This window comes from Hemibagrus wyckioides, linkage group LG07, assembly GCF_019097595.1.
Source record: "Hemibagrus wyckioides isolate EC202008001 linkage group LG07, SWU_Hwy_1.0, whole genome shotgun sequence".
In the NCBI taxonomy this organism is placed as follows: domain Eukaryota; kingdom Metazoa; phylum Chordata; class Actinopteri; order Siluriformes; family Bagridae; genus Hemibagrus; species Hemibagrus wyckioides.
This window is the reverse complement of record NC_080716.1, coordinates 15,801,048-15,822,509: the sequence shown is the minus strand read 5'-3', so window position 1 is coordinate 15,822,509 and position 21,462 is coordinate 15,801,048. Positions and strand designations below refer to the sequence as shown.

General features: G+C 38.8%; 1 protein-coding gene across 8 annotated transcripts in view; it reads right to left on the bottom strand.

Moving 5' to 3' along the window:
- The window catches only part of dysf (dysferlin, limb girdle muscular dystrophy 2B (autosomal recessive)), a 72,703-nt gene that overhangs the window by 24,840 nt on the left and 26,401 nt on the right, over nt 1-21,462 (bottom strand). For 4 of the 8 annotated variants that reach the window (XM_058394636.1, XM_058394641.1, XM_058394635.1 and 1 more), the window contains 12 exons: nt 20,779-20,866; nt 20,626-20,703; nt 15,190-15,371; nt 14,452-14,592; nt 12,572-12,601; nt 11,049-11,084; nt 10,873-10,914; nt 8,950-9,051; nt 8,664-8,825; nt 7,579-7,744; nt 7,414-7,487; nt 504-563 (listed from right to left, as the gene is read on the bottom strand). In XM_058394636.1, coding sequence (XP_058250619.1) covers nt 504-563; nt 7,414-7,487; nt 7,579-7,744; nt 8,664-8,825; nt 8,950-9,051; nt 10,873-10,914; nt 11,049-11,084; nt 12,572-12,601; nt 14,452-14,592; nt 15,190-15,371; nt 20,626-20,703; nt 20,779-20,866 — 1,161 coding nt within the window. The remainder of the gene's footprint in view (nt 1-503; nt 564-7,413; nt 7,488-7,578; nt 7,745-8,663; nt 8,826-8,949; nt 9,052-10,872; nt 10,915-11,048; nt 11,085-12,571; nt 12,602-14,451; nt 14,593-15,189; nt 15,372-20,625; nt 20,704-20,778; nt 20,867-21,462) is intronic. The other 4 variants (XM_058394640.1, XM_058394642.1, XM_058394638.1 and 1 more) reach the window with 1 other exon arrangement.

The window sequence follows — 21,462 nt, the reverse complement described above, 5'->3', positions numbered from 1 at the left end:
TATTTTTTTTAGACATATTTATTTTACTATATTTATGACTTTATAGCCACAGCTACCCTGAAGTGGTATCATAATTGGGAAAATGTTTCTGTTTTTCATACTCTTCTCCCCAAACAAATAATCAACTGAAACCAAAGTATTTCATAAATGTCCCACATGAAAATCGCAGAGCCTAAGAGTGGGCTTTCATTCTTATGATGTTTTAACATTTTTTAATTATTCCAGTAGATCTGTTTTGCTTGTATTGTTCTTGATTAAATGTTAGAATCTACTCAGTGTGTTAGGAATGACGTATATCTCATTTAATACTATATAGCAAATAGCTGATTTTTAAAAGCACTGGTCCCTGGACAAAGGACATAACATAATGACATAAGAGTATAGTACAGGCATAGATACATCACTGAACATGCGCATACATGCAGGGTCACACAGAGGAAGTAACACACATATACACAGACACTGGTAGGTGTGACCACAACTTTTAGATCATACATACGTACATGGAGGCTGGAGCGAGAAGGCGAAATGTTAATAATAGCAGAACTGGTGCCATCTGCCAGCTACAAACCAAAGGCATGGTACAGTAGTTAGCAGGTTAAAACATTGCACACGGTCAAAACTGTCAGGAAAAACAATTCTATGTATTAAAATAAAAACAAAATGTAAAGGAAAACAAACCTAAACATTTTTCATACTGTATATATGTATCTATGTTCTGAAGTGGGGATTTTTCTTTATGGCACTATCTATCTATCTATCTATCTATCTATCTATCTATCTATCTATCTATCTATCTATCTATCTATCTATCTATCTATCTATTTGCATATGATATAATATGATAAAGATGCATTGGTGCTGTTTTAAGAATATGATCTTATGCTTTAACACTGAAAAAAGGATGCTCACAGTATAAGACTGTAATGAGGGTGTGAGGAACACACACATCCAGTGGCCTTTTACAAGCATTCACATAGATATGCAGCTATTGTTCTATCAAATACCTAAATACACTGATGAATTTGTAATCGGATGAGTTGCTCGTTCATATGTCTTCAGTTGTTGTTTATTCTAGCCCAGGAACACTGGAGCTCTGGAAGGTGGGAGAATTCACCCCAGATTACCATGCACATACTGATTCACATACTCTTTTACACCTATGGGCAATTTAATGTAGACAACCCAACATGCAAAACTTCAAACCAAGCTCAGGACTGAACCAGCAAGCATGAAGCTGTGAGGTTGCAACACTACCCACTGTGCCACCATTAGTTCTTTGTGCCACTGACATTGGATTTGTTCATCCATTCATAATATTACTATTTCTGCATTGAATGATGAATGTAGGTTTTTTTTCTGACAGGATAATAACTCCTTAGATTTTTATATTTCGGGCAGCATTGCGGTTTTTAGCACATGTAAAAGTCACTATGAATTGTGGACCTTTGAATTGTAATTGTTGATGAAGAAAGACACAGTCATTTTTCCGTGATGGGTCTTAAGAATGTGGCTTCCCCAAGAATAACTCTAGCAAATTGTGAATAGAAACAAATAAATGTACAAATCTAATGCACAAACATGACATATGATGATATCACATAATAGAATGCTTTAGCACTTAATGAAACTATTGTTGTGCTTGGGAGTATATTTATGTGAAAGTGCTAAGCTCATGATAAAGTAGCACAAATTTATCTTCTGAAATAAACAATGGGTGAGTAATGAGACCGTAAAAAGCAGAATGAATAATGGAAATCTGTAGAAAGAAAATACAAATTCCAGTGAAAGACCCAACAGTCAGATTGTGCTTTATGATACAAAATATACACATAACAAGATTTAAAAGAACATCAATCAATTCCAAGTCATTTAAGCTGCATTAACATAAAGACCCACGTCTTGCAGAAGTTACAAATATCATACAGGAGTGTGATGGATGTAGGTGTATTTGCACTTAAATGTGAAAGGTTGGCACGAAGCTTTATAATTAGTCAGTTAGATCATGTAAGTGAGATAGCTCTGAATCATCCTCAGAGATGTATACTTGCCAGGTTGCCAATAAACACCAACCAAACACAACCATTGCCAAATCAATTAGGCTACATGGTATGACCTGGAAGCTGATCAGGTTGACAAAAATATTTGCTTATACACTCATCCAAAACCATCATCATAACCACGTCAGACTTAACTAGTGGGGTGTGGGGAAAAACATTATAGAAGCACAGCGTTACAACTGTAGAGCTTTGCCCAAAGAACTGTCATTCCATGTGCCAGCACAAAATGTTCAACACAGAAACTTTGTCAAATTAAGCTATCCCTATATCACAAAAGTTAAACATGAGGATTGTGTGGTGACATCAAGAAGTGCCTAAAGGGACTGATATTACACATACGTCAGAACCCACATATAAACAAGCAAAGTTTAAATGGACAGAGTCTTCTTAGGTCACACAGAGACAATCCACCACTTCCAAATCAACAACAAGATAATCAAGCTAAACAAGCAAGTCATTCTTCGCCAAGGCTTCAGCTTTGTTCTGCTGTGGGGCTTCAGAGAAGGACCTGGTTACAGAGGTCTGTCAGCAAGTGCTCCCTTTTCCCTAGAATCGACCCTAAGCAGGAGGCATTGGGAGGAGGACAGAGGAGGACGGAGGAGGGGAGGGGAGGGACGGTTCCTGTGGCGCCTGTGGTGAGCAGGCAGGAGCGGGGGAACGCAGTTGCCCACGACAACGACTCACCACATCAGAGGCAGGCCTGAACCCTAGCAGCGCCTTCTACAGCCTAGTGCCAGGACATTATGTATACAATAACAGAGGCAGCTTTACAAGGCACTCAAAGGAACAGCTAATTAGGAACAGGGCCATTCGTTTGCTGTTGTCCTCTAATGTAGGGCAGTTGCATTACAGCACATTACAAAAGTACACTTGGAAAGTATCAATAGACTGAATGGGCTGCATCACCTCTCCACATATAATAGCACATGCATCCGACCTAGCTGTAACCCTCCTTGCAAATCCTACAAGGTATGGCAAAGCTAATAAAACTAGAGTGGCTGTAGGTGTTCAGCATGTGCCATTTTAGAAACCTTCTCAAAGCTTCTCTACATGGGTAGCCACTTTTAATTTCGTCTTTCTGCAGTTTGTCCTTTAACCAAAGAGTAACATTTGCATCTATAAAGCCACTAAGGGTGTGTTAAATTTCCCCAAAAGTTGTTGCCTTTGGCCTTCATCAAAACCTTCACTGAGTGACAAACATGCTCCTTTTAACCAGAAAGCATTTTTCAAGGAATACAAGATCCTAGTTCAGGGTACTATCTGAAGCCAAAGTGGAGTCTTTGGGGAAATGATGGGGGCTCATGTTTCACTTAATGCACTGGGGAGTGTAGCCCAACTTTCTGCCCCCACAGCATAAAACACAAGGAATTCACAGATGTGGAAATAATTCAGAGCACTGAGAGTTTTTGGCCCACTGTAATGGTGTATGCCTGGTATAACTTTGTACATCTAAATTGGTTATATACACAGAGTTGGACATGACCCACTCATCATCAAGCTCAACAAAACAGTCCACTCCTTTATTTGATGTGACAGGCTCGAGGGACTGGCCCTGTTATGAAATGTCAATCCAAAAACCAAAAAAAGTCAGCAAATAACTACTACGCATCTAGAAAAAAATGACAAAGAATAGGCTATTAGAATATATGTGGCTAGATACACCAATATATACCTGGGTTGGTTTAAAAACTAAATCTTTACAGTATCACTCTCATTACAAGTCTTAAACTGTTAAACAGCTGCAGAGTGGCACAAGATCAGATTTTCTTTTTGTTTTTGTTTTTTTAGTGGGGTTTACATTTAGGCCTAGGGTCCCATTAAAGTGGCAGGAATCATGTGAAACTGAAATCCTAGGATTCAGCTCAATTTGCTTGGGGTCATTTATTTGACTGACCTGTTGAAAGGGAAAGGTCCAGCTGCCCAGCTGCTGTGTGAAAACTTAAGCTCAAAGTACACACAGTCAGAGACTCTGGATTAACATGTGGTCATGCAGCCAGCCACATATAAGATAGCACATATAAGCGTGCACCTGTGTCCATAATGAATCGAAAAATTACAACAGTAGCAATAATAAGGATAATAAATTATGTCAAAGACCATGAGCTGACCTATGAGCCACACCAAGTAATGTGTTAAGATATAGCATGTATCATCAAGCTAAATCTGCAACACACGACTATACAGTACACCCCCAACTCCAGCATCTGCATCTTTACTGCTCCCAGAACTTTTCTGATGGACAGAGATGAGAATCATGAGGGGATTTTCACATGGATAGCTGTGGTTGTGGTTCCCGTTTTATTTATTCTGACCCGTACAAGCCATCTGATGGCGGTCCTTTGACAAGGCAAGCCAGAAAACAAATGAGAGAAAAATGTTCCCTCATACAAACGCAGAGATCTAAATAACCCATTGTGCTGTCATTGCAAGACAGCTGAATTCATAGGGGAATATAGAAGAGGTATTTACTCTGTATTTAGTACTTAGTCAAAAAAAATTATGGTCATCTTTCATTCAAAGTACTGCATTTCAATAAAAAATTGGCATATCAAATGATTGTGATATTATACCAGAATGTAAAGCCAGGCTGGAAAATCAACAACCTAAATAAACTGCAGACTATTACGGCAAAAATGCCAGAAGGAACAAGTCATCCATTCAATCCAAAATTAATTTTGTTTTCATTTATTTATTCTAGTGACTAAACAAACAAAAGGTTGAAAGGTCAAAACTGAGAAATGGAAACAATTTTCCAATTTTCATAACCTCTCTTGATCATTTTTTATGATGTTATTATGTTTTTGGTGTGGGGGTAGAGCTTTCACTGTGAAGTCATGGCAGGCAAATTGATAAACGCTATAGAAGGCTTTATTAAAAGCTAGATTCTTTTTGATGAACACTGTAGGAGGTTTCATTAAAAGCTGTGGATATGGGTTCTAAAAAGCATTTATTAATTATAGGGGTATCTTTTATTTCATTGTTTGCTTCAAGCAATTCTTTAACAATTACTTCACTTGTTGACTAAACGGAAACAACCCTCATTATCAACCATTAATAAGGATACGGTAATTTCAAAACATTCATTTTTGTTGCAGGTGGGGGCGTTGATTAGTGTGGGCCTGCACCATGAAGGTTTTTGGAGATGAGCTACAGGGGTAATAACAAATGGGGCACTTAAGCACTGTTGTCCCATGTACAGTTACGTAATTTCTCTCTCTCTCTCTCTCTCTCTCTCTCTGAGCAGTGATTTGAGTGTGTTTGTGTGTGGCCGTGTGCAAAGAAACGTTTTATGTTACCACCTAACTACGCTGCCAAGGCATGGACCCAAATTAAGAAAAGCTTACATGTGCGCTTGCCATTGGTCTGCTTTATTCTCTGAGTGGCATATTGTTAAGATTGTTAGACTGATGCCAAATGCCGGGAGCTGCTCACAGACAGACTGAGAGTCTCCACACCCAAGCAGTCCACTTGTACAGGAGTGGTGCCTGCGCAACAACAGGCTTTCCTTGGCCAGCAAATGGCCTCAAACAGAGCTTCACATTAACCCAGATGTTTCTCAGCTCCTGCAAGCGCTCACTGTGACCTGACCCACAACAGCCAGGAAAGGTAGAAGGTTTGTTGTTTGACTTGATACCTGAGTGGGGAAAGTGCCACAAATCCAACACTATAGCTGACCACATGTGTCTTTTGCTGGCCAAGAGAAATTGCATGGTGTCCTCCCCACCCCAGAACTGCTTCTACATCAGCAATGCTCTGGGTCTTGGTGTTCAACATTTCTGCAAGTAACACAGAGTACTAAAGACATGAGATCTGATGGGCCAAAGCCTGATTAAAGACAAGACACTGGAAAGCAGCTGGGAGGTGAGTCGTATTCACTGGGATCTGCACATATATCCTTTGCTGCCACTGAATGGATTAAATACAGATCCCAAAAATCATACAACAAATGTGGCAGTTAGTCTCCATCTTTTCCACGCAGTAATTTTTGGAACAGATTTGGTTCAGTTAGCAGCAGACCTACACTTCTGCTACTCAGCAGTTTTTTTTAAACTGTAAAGAGAGGTAGTCCCTGCTGCTCTTGTGACAGAGAGAGATGAGTTGGGGCAGCAGTATTCAGAAACACAAATCCCACTCCAATCCCTCTTGGAGTCTATCGCTCACCATCCCAAAGAGCAGAAGTTGCCAAGCTGCAAGCAACAGTTTTTTTGACATGTTTTCTCCCCTGCCTGGGCCTTACTGCTTGCCTGGAGAAAAGTGGCAAGTATTCAAGTCAAACTGGGGTAAATGCTATAGTTTGGCGTAATAGAGGAGTCACACAGTGATTGGGACAAGTCCAATTTGTCTCTGCCGAAGGTATTCGGGGTGGTCAATTCCTGTAAGGTGAAGACAGTTTAAAAAAAAACTCCTGGATCGGCTTAAATACAACCCCCTGGTATTTGACTCTGTATGAGGACTTGATTTAGTATCTTGAAACCTTATTAAATTGTGTGCACAATTAACTATTATTGCATATAAAATATTTTAAATAATCGCAATTGCCAAAATATAGAATGTGCTGTAAATTTTCATTGATTAAGAAACTAGAAGTATTCAGGCAATAATATTTTCTCAATATATTAGACTTAATATATTAACTTTGTATTACATTTATAAAAAAAAAAAAACAGACTGCTTCAGTCAGTATTTTGCTGGAGGTTTTTTGGTATAAAAAAACAGACAGCTCATTTTAATAATAATAAACGTGCCACCCAGAGAATCAGCATAAGCACCTGTATAATGCTACTGAATATTCAGTAAGCTTAAGTTGACATAACTTTCAAAACTAAAGTCGCAGACTTAATTTGCCAACTCTGAATACTTTCTATTTCTATGTCATGCCAGGGCAAAGAACTGGCCAATGATCAAAATACATTTCTTATAGGCAGGGTGCGGCAAATGTTAGGAATGAGGCATAGGTTCCGTTGTTAAGAAATTACCCCTAGACTCTGTGTTTAAGGGTGTGTTCTGTATATAACATCTCATAAGATCATACCTCACTTACTGTAAGTGTCCAAAGGGAACCTAGAGAAACCCAAGCTACGTGACCCCAGAACTACCAAAGAGCAGCCAAAAGAATTACACTCATAAAAAAGACTTACGTAATCAAACAAATCATATGAGTCTGTCACACTTAAGTAAGCCTTAAGGTTAATGCTCCTTTTAGAACAATGTTAGACTGAATTAGTAATCATGACATTTTCAGCCATACACCCAAGGGTCTCAAGCAATGGACCTTCCCATTTTTGTTTGGTTTGGACGTCCTGGACTCATTTGTGTTTTAGTAAGACCTGTTACTGAAGATGCAAAAACAAACCTGTCCAGGAATGAGAGGTTCCTTGTCATCAATGTCAATCAATATGTCATCTCTTGGTGTGTAAGGAATAGGTTCTGTGAAGGAAAAATTAGTAAGTAAATTTTTAATACATTAAATTAGGTTTTTTCCATTTGAATTCAAATTTTCTTTCCAAAAGGTTCTCACCCAACTCTTCTTCTGCAGGCTCTACATCCTGGCTCTCAGGCAAGCAGCGGTACACCTCCAGAGTGTGGATGGTGCATTGGCCCACCACTGGCTTTCTGCCAAACTGACGGTTGTCGATCACTTTGATAACCAGTGGAGGCATGTAGAGTTCCTCCCTGGGCAGCCGCTGGGCATACAAAAGGTCACATGATGTAACATGAGGAGAGAAGTAGGTGCTTTATAATCTTAATCTGGATAAACTAATTCAACTGGACTGAGTAGTTCTGAAAACCTTCTAGTAGTTCTGAAATGTGGAATAAGGGGTGGGAAAAAGGTCACTAATCTTTTGACACAAACTGAAGAAAAAGATAAATGCCTCTGCCAGTGCTGATTGCGGTGCAGTGCATGTCTTTGGAGTACAGTATTGTTGTTTTCTCCCTTTCACATGTGATTAGAGAGAGGCTCATCTCACCGCCACAACACTTGGTGCAACTAACCAAAGGAATGATGACATGGTGTGCGTCTGTCTCATGCTTGGCATAGAGCTGTCTCTAACTGACAGTGAACCGTCAACATTTCCAGCCAGCATTTGTTCCACACAAAGCCCTTCACCGTAAGATGAGACTCCATGCATGCTCCAGACCGTTTAGAGTTAGGTAATTACAGGTTGGACTTGCTTGATGCAGTGGATTGTTGCTGTGGCAGTCATTGCAGCAATGAAATCCAAAAAAGAATGCCAGCAGACTGAATCCCATGTCAAGGCTAATGATATTGATGATCTATACTGCCAAAACTGAAGTTTTTAAAAATGCCCAAGCAAAACAAAATTATTTCCAGTTTTTACCAAAGTAATGACAAGTTCTTTTTGTTGATTTTGGTTAGTTTTAAACCTATATTTATATTCAGGTGAAAGTTAATGCTTATCTAGCAAACCATTTGATAAGTAGAACTTTATCGGTATTGAAAATTAAAATGGTCTCACAACAACACCACCACTAAAATGTCCCCAAGAGAGTTGGCTACAAACAAAATAGATCAATAGAACTACTGGATTTGATTTCTTTAACTACGCAGTGATGAATAAAATGAATAAGCCTCAAATGTACCACATCAATGAAGAGTGTGTTGACTTCAAAGTTGGGATTCTTCTTAGTGTTCCGGATGACACAGGACTGCACCATGCAACCTCCACACTCAATCTGCAAGCTGGGGGACGTCACACTGGCCAGCTGGAAGCTCTTCAGGTTACGCACCCCCCATGCCAGGATCTAAAATGGTCATATACTGAAAGTCATATTATTTGTGATATTATTTGTGCATGCTGAATAATCGGCAGTTGAAATCCTTATTGGCAGCTATGCTGGCAATTCTCTGTGCCCGTATTGGACTAACCTCAATTGCAGTGCGCTCTAGGACAGGTTTGATGCCATGTGGCACCATGAAGACCTTCGGCTCTCTTAAGGGAGGCAGGTTTGGCAAATCTGACTCTTCTGGCTACAGAACACAAAGACAGTGCTTAGCAATAGATGTTAATACTGTACATAAAATACTGTATGCACCTATATTGAAACGATGCACTGAATTTTCAGGTTTGCTCTGTGCACCTTAATCTTGCACCTTGTTCACATGTGATCATATGGGGAACACTGTAGCTGTATGACTCACATTACTTACAGAGCCTGAAACTACACCATGCAGCCATATTTGGAGATGGGTGACAAAAAGCACATATGTTTTAGCTCCAGATTGCAGGGGAAATCGGTCAAACACTGTTATGTTAAATATTAGTTGTGGTTAGCCAACATGCCAAAAAAATGAAACCCTGATTGTTAGCAGAATTGCATCGCTGCCTTTGGGAGCAATGTTAAATCCAATGTCACTGTTACATACAATGGCATATTGTTTTAAAACACTGCTATATTTCTCACATCTTTAATAGTACAGCATGTAATGTTTTAGTGTCATTATTTTGAGGTACAAAAATCTGCCCTTAAATTTCCCCATCCCATTAATAAGAAAAATGCTTCCCAAAAACTGATACCAAATTCCTTCCAAAAACAGAATGCAGGCTTTAGTTAGAAGCATGTTGTGAGCAAGTGTCGTATTAGATGATGCACCATCTCAAAAATGTGAGAAATCATATTATTGTTTTGAAATCATCTAAATTGCCAACAGCACAATGGCTTGTTTCGATGTTAAGCCAAGGGCAATAAAGACAAAGTAAAGCTTTTAGTAAAATGAAAAGACAAGAAAGTGGAAGCTTCACAGATCCTTGTGAGAAAATGATCCAGCACATTTCAATGGCACTGTTTTCTTGCCCTTTGAGAATACTGGTCTAATCCAATGTAAATTTACACAGATGTGAATATGATGTTAACATACTGCAGAAGAAATAAGAAAAAGCTCTCTATGCCTTGTGTGTTTTTTCATGCCAGTAATCTCCCCATCATCATCATTTCAGACCAATCGTACTCTTAGTCCCTGACCTAGTGAATTAGTATTAAGACGAAGACTTCAAAGCCCTTATGTAAGTCGCTCTGAATAAATCCAAATTCATATCTTATTTGTCGCAAACCCAGCCATACACAATACGACTGCTCTAACGATTGCTGCATCATAAAAGTAGACTCAATAAGAATAAAAAATTCTAGTTCTAGTAAATCCTAGGATACTAACTAACTAATACAATAAAATTACAATAAAAATAGAATTTAAATAGAATTGGTCGAACAGTATGACTATGATAATTATCAGTTAATAAGAGGATCTACCAAATGTCATGAATGTAAACAGAAAGACAAAATTGAGCAGAAAACACTCCACCCCTAAATGGTCCCTTATTTAACTACTCCTACTGATTAGGCACCTCACAGAACAGTAAAGATCTGCAGTATAATCCACAGGTAAATAGATAAACCTGATCCACAGCATGCTATAGATCTATGTAATTATTAACTGTCTGAGAACAGACAGAATTGTGAGCCAAGCTTACGCTCTCAAGATAAACCCTTTCTGTGTATACAAATCTACACAAACACCTTAAAGGTTTACCCCAGAATGACAAGTTGTAAAAGAGCTGTAGGACTGTTGCATTTCAGACTGTGCATCATTCCCTCATTGCTGGAGTGCTTCATCATTGTGGTTTGAGGGAATGAGCTTGAGAACAAGATTCAGGAAGACATATAATTGGGATTAGAGTCATTTGCTGCATAATCTATCTTTTAGATCCCATTGTGCTTAAATTTTGCGTTGGTGCTAAGACTTCAGTGCACCAACACGGCTGTGTGTGTGTGTGTGTGTATGTAAATACTTTACCCATTGCTGCAAACCCTCAGAGAAGGCTGCTGGAAATATAAGCTAGAAGATGAAATAAAACAAAAAATGGAAAATAAATAAAAAGGAAGGCAATTAAAATAAAAAAAACATTATTAAAAGTGAAGTAGCAAGCAAGCCATTTGTCAATTTTTATATTCAGGATCAGCATTACTTACCTCATCCATAATATGAGAATGTGAGAATAGGTCACCCTGGGAATTAAAAAAATAGGTGAAAATATAATATACATTTTAAAACAAATCAGGGTTGAGAGAGTCAGTTGCCTGTATGCATGCATGTGCATGTTTACACAGGGCAGTTTATTGGGGTATATTAAGGCTGATTAGGCCCCCAGACCACCATGCATTTTTATTGCATTTTATGCAATAGATCTACAAAGTCTACATACTTTAGTATCATTTGGCAGAAAGCTTGCCGTATCAGACAGTCTCTGGGCCCCCCTTGTGGTGTGAAAAGAATAAAATCTAAGTAACTAACATAACTAATGTCAGAAGATCACGAAGAAGCAGTGATCACATCACACTATCAGTGTGGAAACCCACAAAAAGAAAAAAACACAGAAGAGGAAAAACCAACCTAAATCAGGGGTAAGAAATTTAAAAACAATTCTTTTTGAAGGAAGTTTGTTCGCAAGTTAGCTAGCAATAGTACGAAACTGTAATCTAAAACAAGGTAAGTTGCTAGCTGCTCAGCCAATCAACCAGAAGAGTGAAGAAATGATTGTTATTATTATTTTTCCATTTTGTTAGGTTGTCTGTTTTTTTTTCCATATAATATACTATATATAACATACTATATAATATTTAGAGGTTTAATTCCATAGTTCCTGTTCAGCTGTTTATTTGTCTTATTATTGAACTGTTTTTCCATTCTCCAAGATAATTCTGGTCATCAGTGTGAATAAAATATGATTGGTGTGGGTGGAGATGCCTGAGTAAATCATCACTTGAGGGAAACAGCCATGTATTTAAATCTCAGTGAGGACCAAATGTCCCCACATGGATAGAAATATCTGTTTCGACTGTGTGGAGACGTCTATCTGCTTTTTTCCCCAAAAAAAAATCTTTTATTAAAGAGCCAAATGGTTTTATTTTGGTTACTGATGTTGAGGATATAGTTAGATTTAAGTGCAGGAACAGCATTAATTGGCTGCATTAATAATTATGTCAGTGGAAGTTTCTCACAAGAATTGTAAGGAAAACGTGTGTGTATGTGTGCGTGTGTGTGTGAACATGCTTGCGTGGGTGGCCTGGCCTTTAAACACGCATAGTAATTCAATTTCCCTCTGATTATGCTGTTGTAACTGGTGCCAGGTGGGCATGCTGGGTGGAGCCTCTGGCACACTTAACCACACAGTGGTATCTATAGTCATTCTCATGGCATTCTGCATTACACAGACCAGGTCCTTGGCCTGATCCAAGAGCAGAGGGGGGAAAAAACTCTAAAAATCTATGACAGTCTGTTAAACACGTCCAGGATTGATAGAAGGCCAGATAAATGAGTCCAGGTACAGTGGTGTTTTCACCACTTAGAAGCAGCCCTGTCCAACTACTCTGACATGCTCGGAGAACAGTAAGGGCCTGTGTTGGAGAATAGAGACCAAATCATGTGTGTGTGTGTGTGTGTGTGTGTGTGTGTGTGTGTGTGTTTAGTCTGAGCAAATTGAAACATCACTAACCTCTTGGCCAGGGATGTGATGAATTGCAATCTGTAATAGATAGATAGATAGATAGATAGATAGATAGATAGATAGATAGATAGATAGATAGATAGATAGATAGATAGATAGATAGATAGATAGATAGATAGATAGATAGATAGATAGATAGATAGATAGATAGATAGATAGCATTAGTGGCAGACCACACATTTAATAAGTCTCAAATGAAAGCGATGACATCATGGGACATTATTAAATTAGCCTGTGGCCACTGGGAATGCAGCCTGTTCACATGTGAACAAGCACTCATCAAAAAGCACATAATGTTCTCCTGGGACCCAGGCGCCCTCCTTACACACATACACACACACATACACACACACACACACACACACACAGAGATATACACATTCATTTCCCTACCATGGACACAATGCAGTCTATTCAAAGCAAAACCGCAATTAAAAAAAAAAAAAACAAGACCTCCCGTAAATGAATTAACTGCTATTGTCCAGAGCAATATTAAAACACAAAACAGTACACACATACAGAATTTATAGTGTAAGTGTCTTGCCTTGCCTGTTTGCTCATTTTTTAAATGTGCGTAGAATTTGACCTTTGTCTTATGAGCGCATGTGTAACACCAGAGTTTGTCCCATACAGCCTTCTGTTCTGACTTAATATTTTTTTACTTGAATAAACAAATGCTTATATTTATTAAAAATCTTTTGACATAGCAGATGACTTTCGGTTCCAGCTGTTTCTCTCCAAGTCAAAATCAGTTTTCCTGATGAATAAGAGCACCCGCTAGCTGCTTTGCTTTGCTTCTGGAGCAACCACATTTAGTCAAATGTTCGAAATGTTGGCCAAATCTGATGCAATGTTCACATCGGCCCTCAAAAATTTTGAACTTTTCAACTTGAGAGCAGGCAGTCATGCATGCTGGCGAGGGTATCTCAGGGTTGAACCCGCTTCTTACTCCGCCAGTGTCACTGTGACTGACCACACAGTGCTTGCCTACTCTTGTGTGAATGTCCTTTAACATAGGGGCTTATTTCAGGAAGCACCATTACAACATCAAGCTTTAATCTGTAGTTTGAAAGGCACTGCTGAGCCAAAACAACGATTCTAAATAAGACAGTTAACAAACTGAGGCTGTAAAGTTTATAAAGTAATGTTAATGAACAGATAAATTCAGCTGCCAAAATACAGGCCAAGCTGGTAAAGTAGAAGACTGTTTGCCTGACTAAAGGGTTAAAAACATGGCATTAGGGTTCACAGTGTGTTTCTGGTTGAGGCTAGAGGTGTGCACCAGTTGTGTCATGCAGGCGTGAGCGAGTTGAAGTTCAAATAAAGTTCATGTCCCTTAACTGAAAAATAAAAACAGCTACAAACAAATGTAATAGCTGCACATGGAGGATTACAAGCAGTCCTGAGTGTTTATCTCAAGCAAAGCTTTCAGTTTTGGACACACACATACACACAGTCTTTGAGATTCAGTTTCAATACAGATATGAATATTTAAAGCAGTAAACAGATACACATCCAGATACAGATAGTGGAATTGTATGTTTGATCATTCAGACAAGATCATTCAAGACGTTTAGGCAGCAGTCCATTCATACTCTTTATAAGAAGTCATTTCTAATGACTTACACCACATGCATAGTTTGAGTGCTTCTTGCTTTACAGCAGAATAATACAGTTGATTAGTTAATGTCACTGTGATTGACAGGTTATGTCATCCCTCCCACCGCAAATCTTCCAACAATAGCACAAAGACTTTTTCCGTTGTGCCACTTGGCAATAAAGCTTGCAGCACCTTTTTGATGGCATGTTTTGAGCTAAGACACAATAAGTTGAGACATACACATATTTAATATGATGTCAGCCTTTACCTTATCTCTGCGAATCAGCTCAAATGCAGCAAGTAGTTCACCAACTGTTTTGCCACGTTTCATAATGGGATACCACGCCAGTCTAGGAGAGGAGACCACAGAGGGCTGGCATATACTGCGCCCCATAAACTCATCTGCCCCCTGTAGTGGATGTCAAAGCACAAATACCATTATAATGAAAAATAAAAACATAAGAAGATCATGTCATATTATCTGATTCAGAAATATAATACATATCCTGAAAGTGTGTTCTGGTTGGACCCACTGCCTCAACCAGATTTTACACAGTATATATTACACATAATTACACACATCTGCACTTTATTCTTAATAGTTATACTGTTCTGTCTCTGATCTGTATTTATACATGATATATTTTTAATTTTCTGTACGTTTGCTTCCCACCTGTATTAAAAATCAATTTTTAAATTTGATCTATTTTTATGTCATTTTGATTCTATATTTATGACACAGACAGTCATTTTGCTGCATGTTATACTGTGTATGGTTGTGATCGTGACCAATAGTTAATATAGATGTCAACACTATTCTCACACCATCATCTGCTACTGGTAGAACTAGATGAAAAATATTATTAATATTTGGAATTTTAGCCACATCTTTGAAATAACCACCTAACCCCTGATTTATTACACATTACACAGATATAAACATATGCACATAAATGCACACACACATACACACACACACTCATCTGCACACAGAACATAAACTCACATAAGTGTCCTGATCGTAGAGCTCCACCACGATGTTTGGCGGGTTCTTCTCTGTCACTTTGGGATCTCCGAATATCTCCACCTCATAGAAGATAAGAGTCTGATCCCAGGTAGGGTTAAGTGTGTTCCTTACGGTCACTGTCTTCTGGCTCTGGTGCAGGAAAGATACAATGGCATAGGGATCTGCAAAGAAATGTCAGAATGTTCCATCAAACAGAACTGATCATTTAGTGAAAGAAATTGTGCTGTATAATGTATATATGTCTTCAGACACTGGAGGTAAACATTGATCAGTGGTAAACGTATGATCTCTAAAACAGAGCATAGCAAATCAGATTAATCTGTCAAATAATAGCACAAGAACATTTCAGGCAGTAAATTCCATTACATTGTAATAACATCCAATGGATTCCTTTGTAATTTAATAATGGTGATTTTGTTATGTGCCGCAGTGATAGACAAATAAAATGGAAAGAAACAGTTACCAGTGTTAGGATGTGCAACCGCAAAATCTAGCAGAGGTCTGGTTGTCATTAAAACCGTGGCAGTGATTTAGTAGTTAATGAAAGTCCTTCTTTCAAGGCCTCTAATGCATCACTGAGCGTAATAAACTGTGGTGTTTCTGTCTTTGATAATATAATAAGGGTGATGAAGTCAAGAATACAGTGCCAATTCAGCTAGAGAAAATAGCCATATGCTGCAAGGAAATTGTTTGAACTTTGGTCATCCGAATGTAATGTCTATACAATTGTGTGTGTCTGTGTGTGTGTGTGTGTGTGTGTCTTTGTATGTAAGTACCAAAGAGTTAAACTTATATATAGTGAAGTGATCCAAAATGAAAATGAATGACATAAACTGCTTAGGAATGCCTGAAATTGAAGAGACAGTCTCAGTTTATTATTATAGTCCACGTAAACCATCCTCAATGGGATAGTTTCACTAGGGAGGAGAAAATGGACCTGCTTTTTTCCCAGCTCCCATTAACACATGCACACAAACTCATACCCCTTCCCACAAAACATTCTGGCTCAAATAAACAGAGGCATAAGTAAGCCAAGTGTGCACCATCACCCAGGAGTCAATGGGAAATAAATACAGGCGAGGGCTAATCGGGTTGCACAGAGTAAATAAATACTGCTCCTGAGGGGATTGTGGGACTGGACAACGGCGCAGCAATGGCCGCCCACGTGTATGACTCAACCATGCGAGACTCTGAAGAGCACTGCCATACAGTCAGACAACAGAGGAGGCACTGCCAGTATGCATTGTTTGCAATCTGTCAACAGTAAAGTGTTGGCTTGTTCAAGTGCAGTGTATCATTTTTATATTCTTAAAAATGTATCAGGGTGCCTGGGAAAAAACTGTAGCCACAGGCAGGTCATAAATAAATGCGCTTTGTAGCCGACCACAAGACAGCATGTTGAATATTGGGTGGAATCGCACATAGTTGGCACATTTTTATGGCATTATCGAGACTTTACCAAATATTTAAGAGCAGATATTGTTCTTCAGTATTGTATTTGAGAGGCAGTGGGTTATAATTATATGATTATATGACTTTATTTCTTTTCCAATTTCAATTCCATTTACAATTTTCATTGTCAGATTCCACAGCAGGGGTCCAAACACTGGCATGTGGTCATTACAAGCAAATCCATATACTTGTAGAAAATCACATTCATTTAGTGAAGTAAAAGCTTTTTTGGTTGGGGGAGCCCTTAAAGGATCCACACAGAATGTGCAGAACAGTGGGTTTCCCTTATTCCAAATAAACCCCTTTCAAAAGAAAGCACTTTTAAATGAACTTTGTAAATGTTGGTGCCAGTGTCTCTCAGCAAAACTATCGTGTATCAACAAATTGTCTTCAAGTGACACAATGATATATGTTTTCTTATTTCCCTTTCCAAGCATTGTTGAATTCTTCAATTCGGTTGGTTAGAAGGTTTTGACTATTTATTTATTTATTCCATTTTTCTTTAAGAGCTGACAATAATGTCAGCTTTAACTGAATGCACCCACTATAAGAAATGCTGGACATTTTTTTTCTTCCAGTAACAGAGAAAAATGAAAAATACCCCATCATTTATGTTCACACAGGAAACAGAAAGACATAGCTGGAAACTGTAAACTGTCTACTTTTATTTGTGTCCATTGTGCTTTTGTACAATAGAGAAAGCAGACAGGATGCATTTTCAATTGCATCCATCTCTCTGGAGATACCATTTCATACCATTTTAGTCATATACAGCTCATATACAGAGACTTCTGCATGATCTGAGCTACATACCCACTGCAGGGTTGTAGGGAACCTGGAGTCGATCCCTAGGGGCTTAGGGCACAAGGCAGGAGATACCATGGATGGGGTACTCTCATTCACAAACTGCGGACAATCTAGTGATGTCAATCAGCCTACAAAACATGTCTTTGGACTGATGGAGGAAATCAGAATACCTGGAGGAAACCCCTGAAACACAGGGAGAACATGCATTCTGTGTGCATGCAGATCAAAAGGCAGGAATCTAATCCCCTGACCCTGGAGGTGTGAAGCAAACATGCTAACCACTCTGAATGAAGTTTTGAAGCTTGATTTTTTTTTTTGTATCAACCATCCAACATAAAATATTAATAAAGTCATCTTACTGCTTTAAAGTCTAACAACTTCAACTAAATAGACTTCATGTTAAAACTGAAATGAATTTCCTGGTTACACAACTGAACTATTTGACCATATAGTAGACCGCTGTAGAAGGAAATTATTTATAATCGCACTATCCGGTGTCACCCAGATTAGGATGGGTCCCTTTGTGAGTCTGGTTTCTCTCAAGGTTTCTTGCTTATGTCATCTCAGGAAGTTTTTCCTTGCCAACGTCACCTCAGGCTTGCTCATTAAGAACATTATAAATTTAAACATTTAACATTTATATAACAAATCTATAGATTTCTGTTTCAGCTGCTTTGTGACAATATACATTGATAAAATTGCTATGTTTGGGTGAATTGTCAGTGCAGTGTTGTTGGCAGTGCAACACTGCTGCCTTGCAACTCCAGGATCCTCATTTTATATTGTTTTACTTTATTCATCTCCATCTTGGTCATCAAAGACAAGTGGTTACTGATTTATACCTTTTCCTCATACTTCTAAAAATGAACTGTGGGTCCGGCAAAGTCTGGTAATTGACCTTAAAATTTCCTGAAGATTTGCAGTCAGCATGTCAGGCCTGGGGATTTATACCGGCTTCAAATTTTTTGAACAGATCTGCCTTTTTTTCATCAGGTCTGTGGACTTGAAATTATGCCCCAAGCACAGGACCTGTCTAACTCAGTTTCCATTATCTCATCAAAAACTTGGGGAAAATTCATCCCTGCAATAGCCACACCCCTCCTTTGCACCCAGTTTTCTCTGGTTTTAGTGAATGTTTTTTTTTTCCAGGCAGAGGAGATTTATGCTGGACAGCTGTAGTGGGTGATAATCACGGACCATGAAGAGTGATGACAGTGCTTTAATGACACAGCTTACCCGATGCCTTATGGGTCTTTCTGCGGTGAATTTCTGCCTAGCAAATACTTTAAGGGTTAATCACATAAGTTTACTTGATGTGGGTCTGCTGTAGCCTTGTTTTCACTTGACTATGATTGGAGCAAAGACATCTGCATAATCTGACATATGAAGAAGGCTTTATATGTTACAAATACATTACAGAACAGTGACTTTTCTTCACATATCCCAGCATAGGTAGCTGGGATCAGAGAACAAGGTCAGTCATGATATCGAATCCTTGGAGCAGAAAACGTTAAGGGTCATGCTCAAGAGCCCAACAGTGGCAGTGCTGGAACTTGACCCCAGCCCTCCAACCAACAACAGAGAGTCTTAACCACTTGGGCGACAACTGCAGAGCTGAGCCACCTGATTTAATGTTAAATCAGGATATTTATGACTTTTCCTATATCACTGCTTTGCCCATAAAAAAAGAAAATATGAATATGCCTTTAGTAGCTAAGAAACTATTGTTCATTAGACAGACTGAATACTTACAACACTGAAACAGTAGCCCTGAACGCTGTCCCACAACATCTGGAGCACCATTCATGCATCGCAGACTAGAACTTTCCACCTGATAAGCGTGGTTAGAGTGTTTGTATCAACGTCCGTATCTAGTGAGCTAACCACACTCATAATGCCAAATCCCCCTTCACCAAAGCATAAATACATGTCATAAAAATCCTGATGTCCGTACACATGTACTTGCACACAAGTCAAGACACACACACGCACACACACTTTAGTTGCACTTGCTTTGGTTTTTCGTTTCCAGGGATACAAGGTATGACAAGCCAAACCACAACACCGCTCCAATGAGACGCTCGCACCGCCGTTAGCTATCTTCATTAAACCACAAAAAACGACATGACCTCATTGAAGCTTGCTTGTACCTAATGAACAACAAATTTTAAATATTTCCTTATAGGTCCTTTTAACTTTATTAAGTTAACCTTCTGCCACTCTTTGGTTTTACAGTAACAGTCATACTCCATTAATGAGTCTAAAACTGATTCAGTTTCTGTTCATCTCAAACTGAAGCAGAAGAATATGTCTCCTATTATAGATAGAGAACAAAAAGTCTATTCAAGAGTAGCATTTGTTTCACTACTACAATGCCTTCTGTTGTGTCCACAGCAGTAAATCTGCTGAGTTTCTCTACATTCAGGGATAAGCTCCACCAAAACTACTTTATCCCAGTCTTTGCCAAGCACCATATTTTACCCTCTCTGACGTAAACTCAGCCATGGGTACATTAACATTAACTCTCACAAGACTTCACTTTTATGATTTTGTTATTTATAAAAAAAACCATCTATTATACTGAGCAAGGCTGACCTTTTTTTTGTTACACAGCGGATATATAAAAAAGTTATTCCACCTCTATTACATACCGCTTTTAATGTGCATCATATTAGATTTACCAGTAGAGCCCTATCTATGATGCAGTAAGAGCATGCTTGGTAGGGAAATATAGACCTTAGGGTGAATTTACTTGGCATCACTCTTAAAGCTCATGTGGTCCAGCCTAAGGTCAGATTTTGCTGATGTCTGGATGTCTGGTGCGTGCCTCAGAATCACAGTGCAACCGTGGCTCACATTAAGAAAGTACTACTAGGCCACCCTGAAGACTGCAGAATTACCTAAGGGCTCTAGGGTTAAAAGGTCAGAGCCAGGGCGTGGCACAGCTTACACACGTGGCATTTTGACAAACAAATACAGATGCTTATAATAAATGGCAGACTTGCACAAGAACAGCTCCTGCAAAACACATCTGCACTTGGCTCCCGCAAAGCACATCTGCTAAAACTAAAAGCGCTTTCTTAACACTAAAGATCAATGTTAGAAAATAGCAAGTTTTAAGGATGATACCTGGCATGACGTATGATTCTGACTCACCTGAGAAACTGTCCTTATCCATAGCCAGCAGGTCTCGGGCCTGGTATAGATAGCAGCGCAAATGGTAGCGTGTTCCACCTGAAACACAGTGCAGGGGTCAGTGCTGCACTATACACTATGTTGTGTTTTAAGGATTATTTCAAACATTCTTACTATCAAAGAAGCATGAGATGGTGGGACGATTGACACCAAAGGTTGTTGTGACTGACTTGTCATCATTTTTGTCATCAGTCACATTGCCCTGTTGATAGACAGAAGAGAAACATTAGACTGAAACCCTGAGCCAATTAAGCAGTAATATGTTCCCTGAATGTAAACAAGCTTTGCATATTTTGGCTGTTGAGCAGGACAAAGTGTTATTATGCTGGATCAGATATCTAACAATTCCAACCAAGAGTGTAATGGAGAATGTGTTAATGATCTGCATACCGCCAGTTAGTAAGAGGGCAACTCCATCTGCACCACAAACCACTGGCACTGAACTACTGTACGTCACCACCTCGTGGTGCTGGAATTTCAGATGAAGTAGCCAGAAAAAAAAAATCATTAAAAAAAGAAACATCTAATTGTGTGTCTTGTTTAAAGGGAAAGTGCTGTGTCATCTGAGGTTCTACCGACTTGCGTGACTTATTGCCTTATTTGTGGAAAAAAATATGTTGTTCCTTAAATCAAGGCTCAGAGTTTGAACCAGTCACGGCTAAAATAGGATATGACAAATAAAATACACAAAATACAGCAAACCAAATTGCATCAAAACCAGTTCAGCGCTGGAATCCAACAAATTCTTCTGCGGAATTGGCTTGTGTATCATAGCATCATTCCAGTGGTCACAGAAAC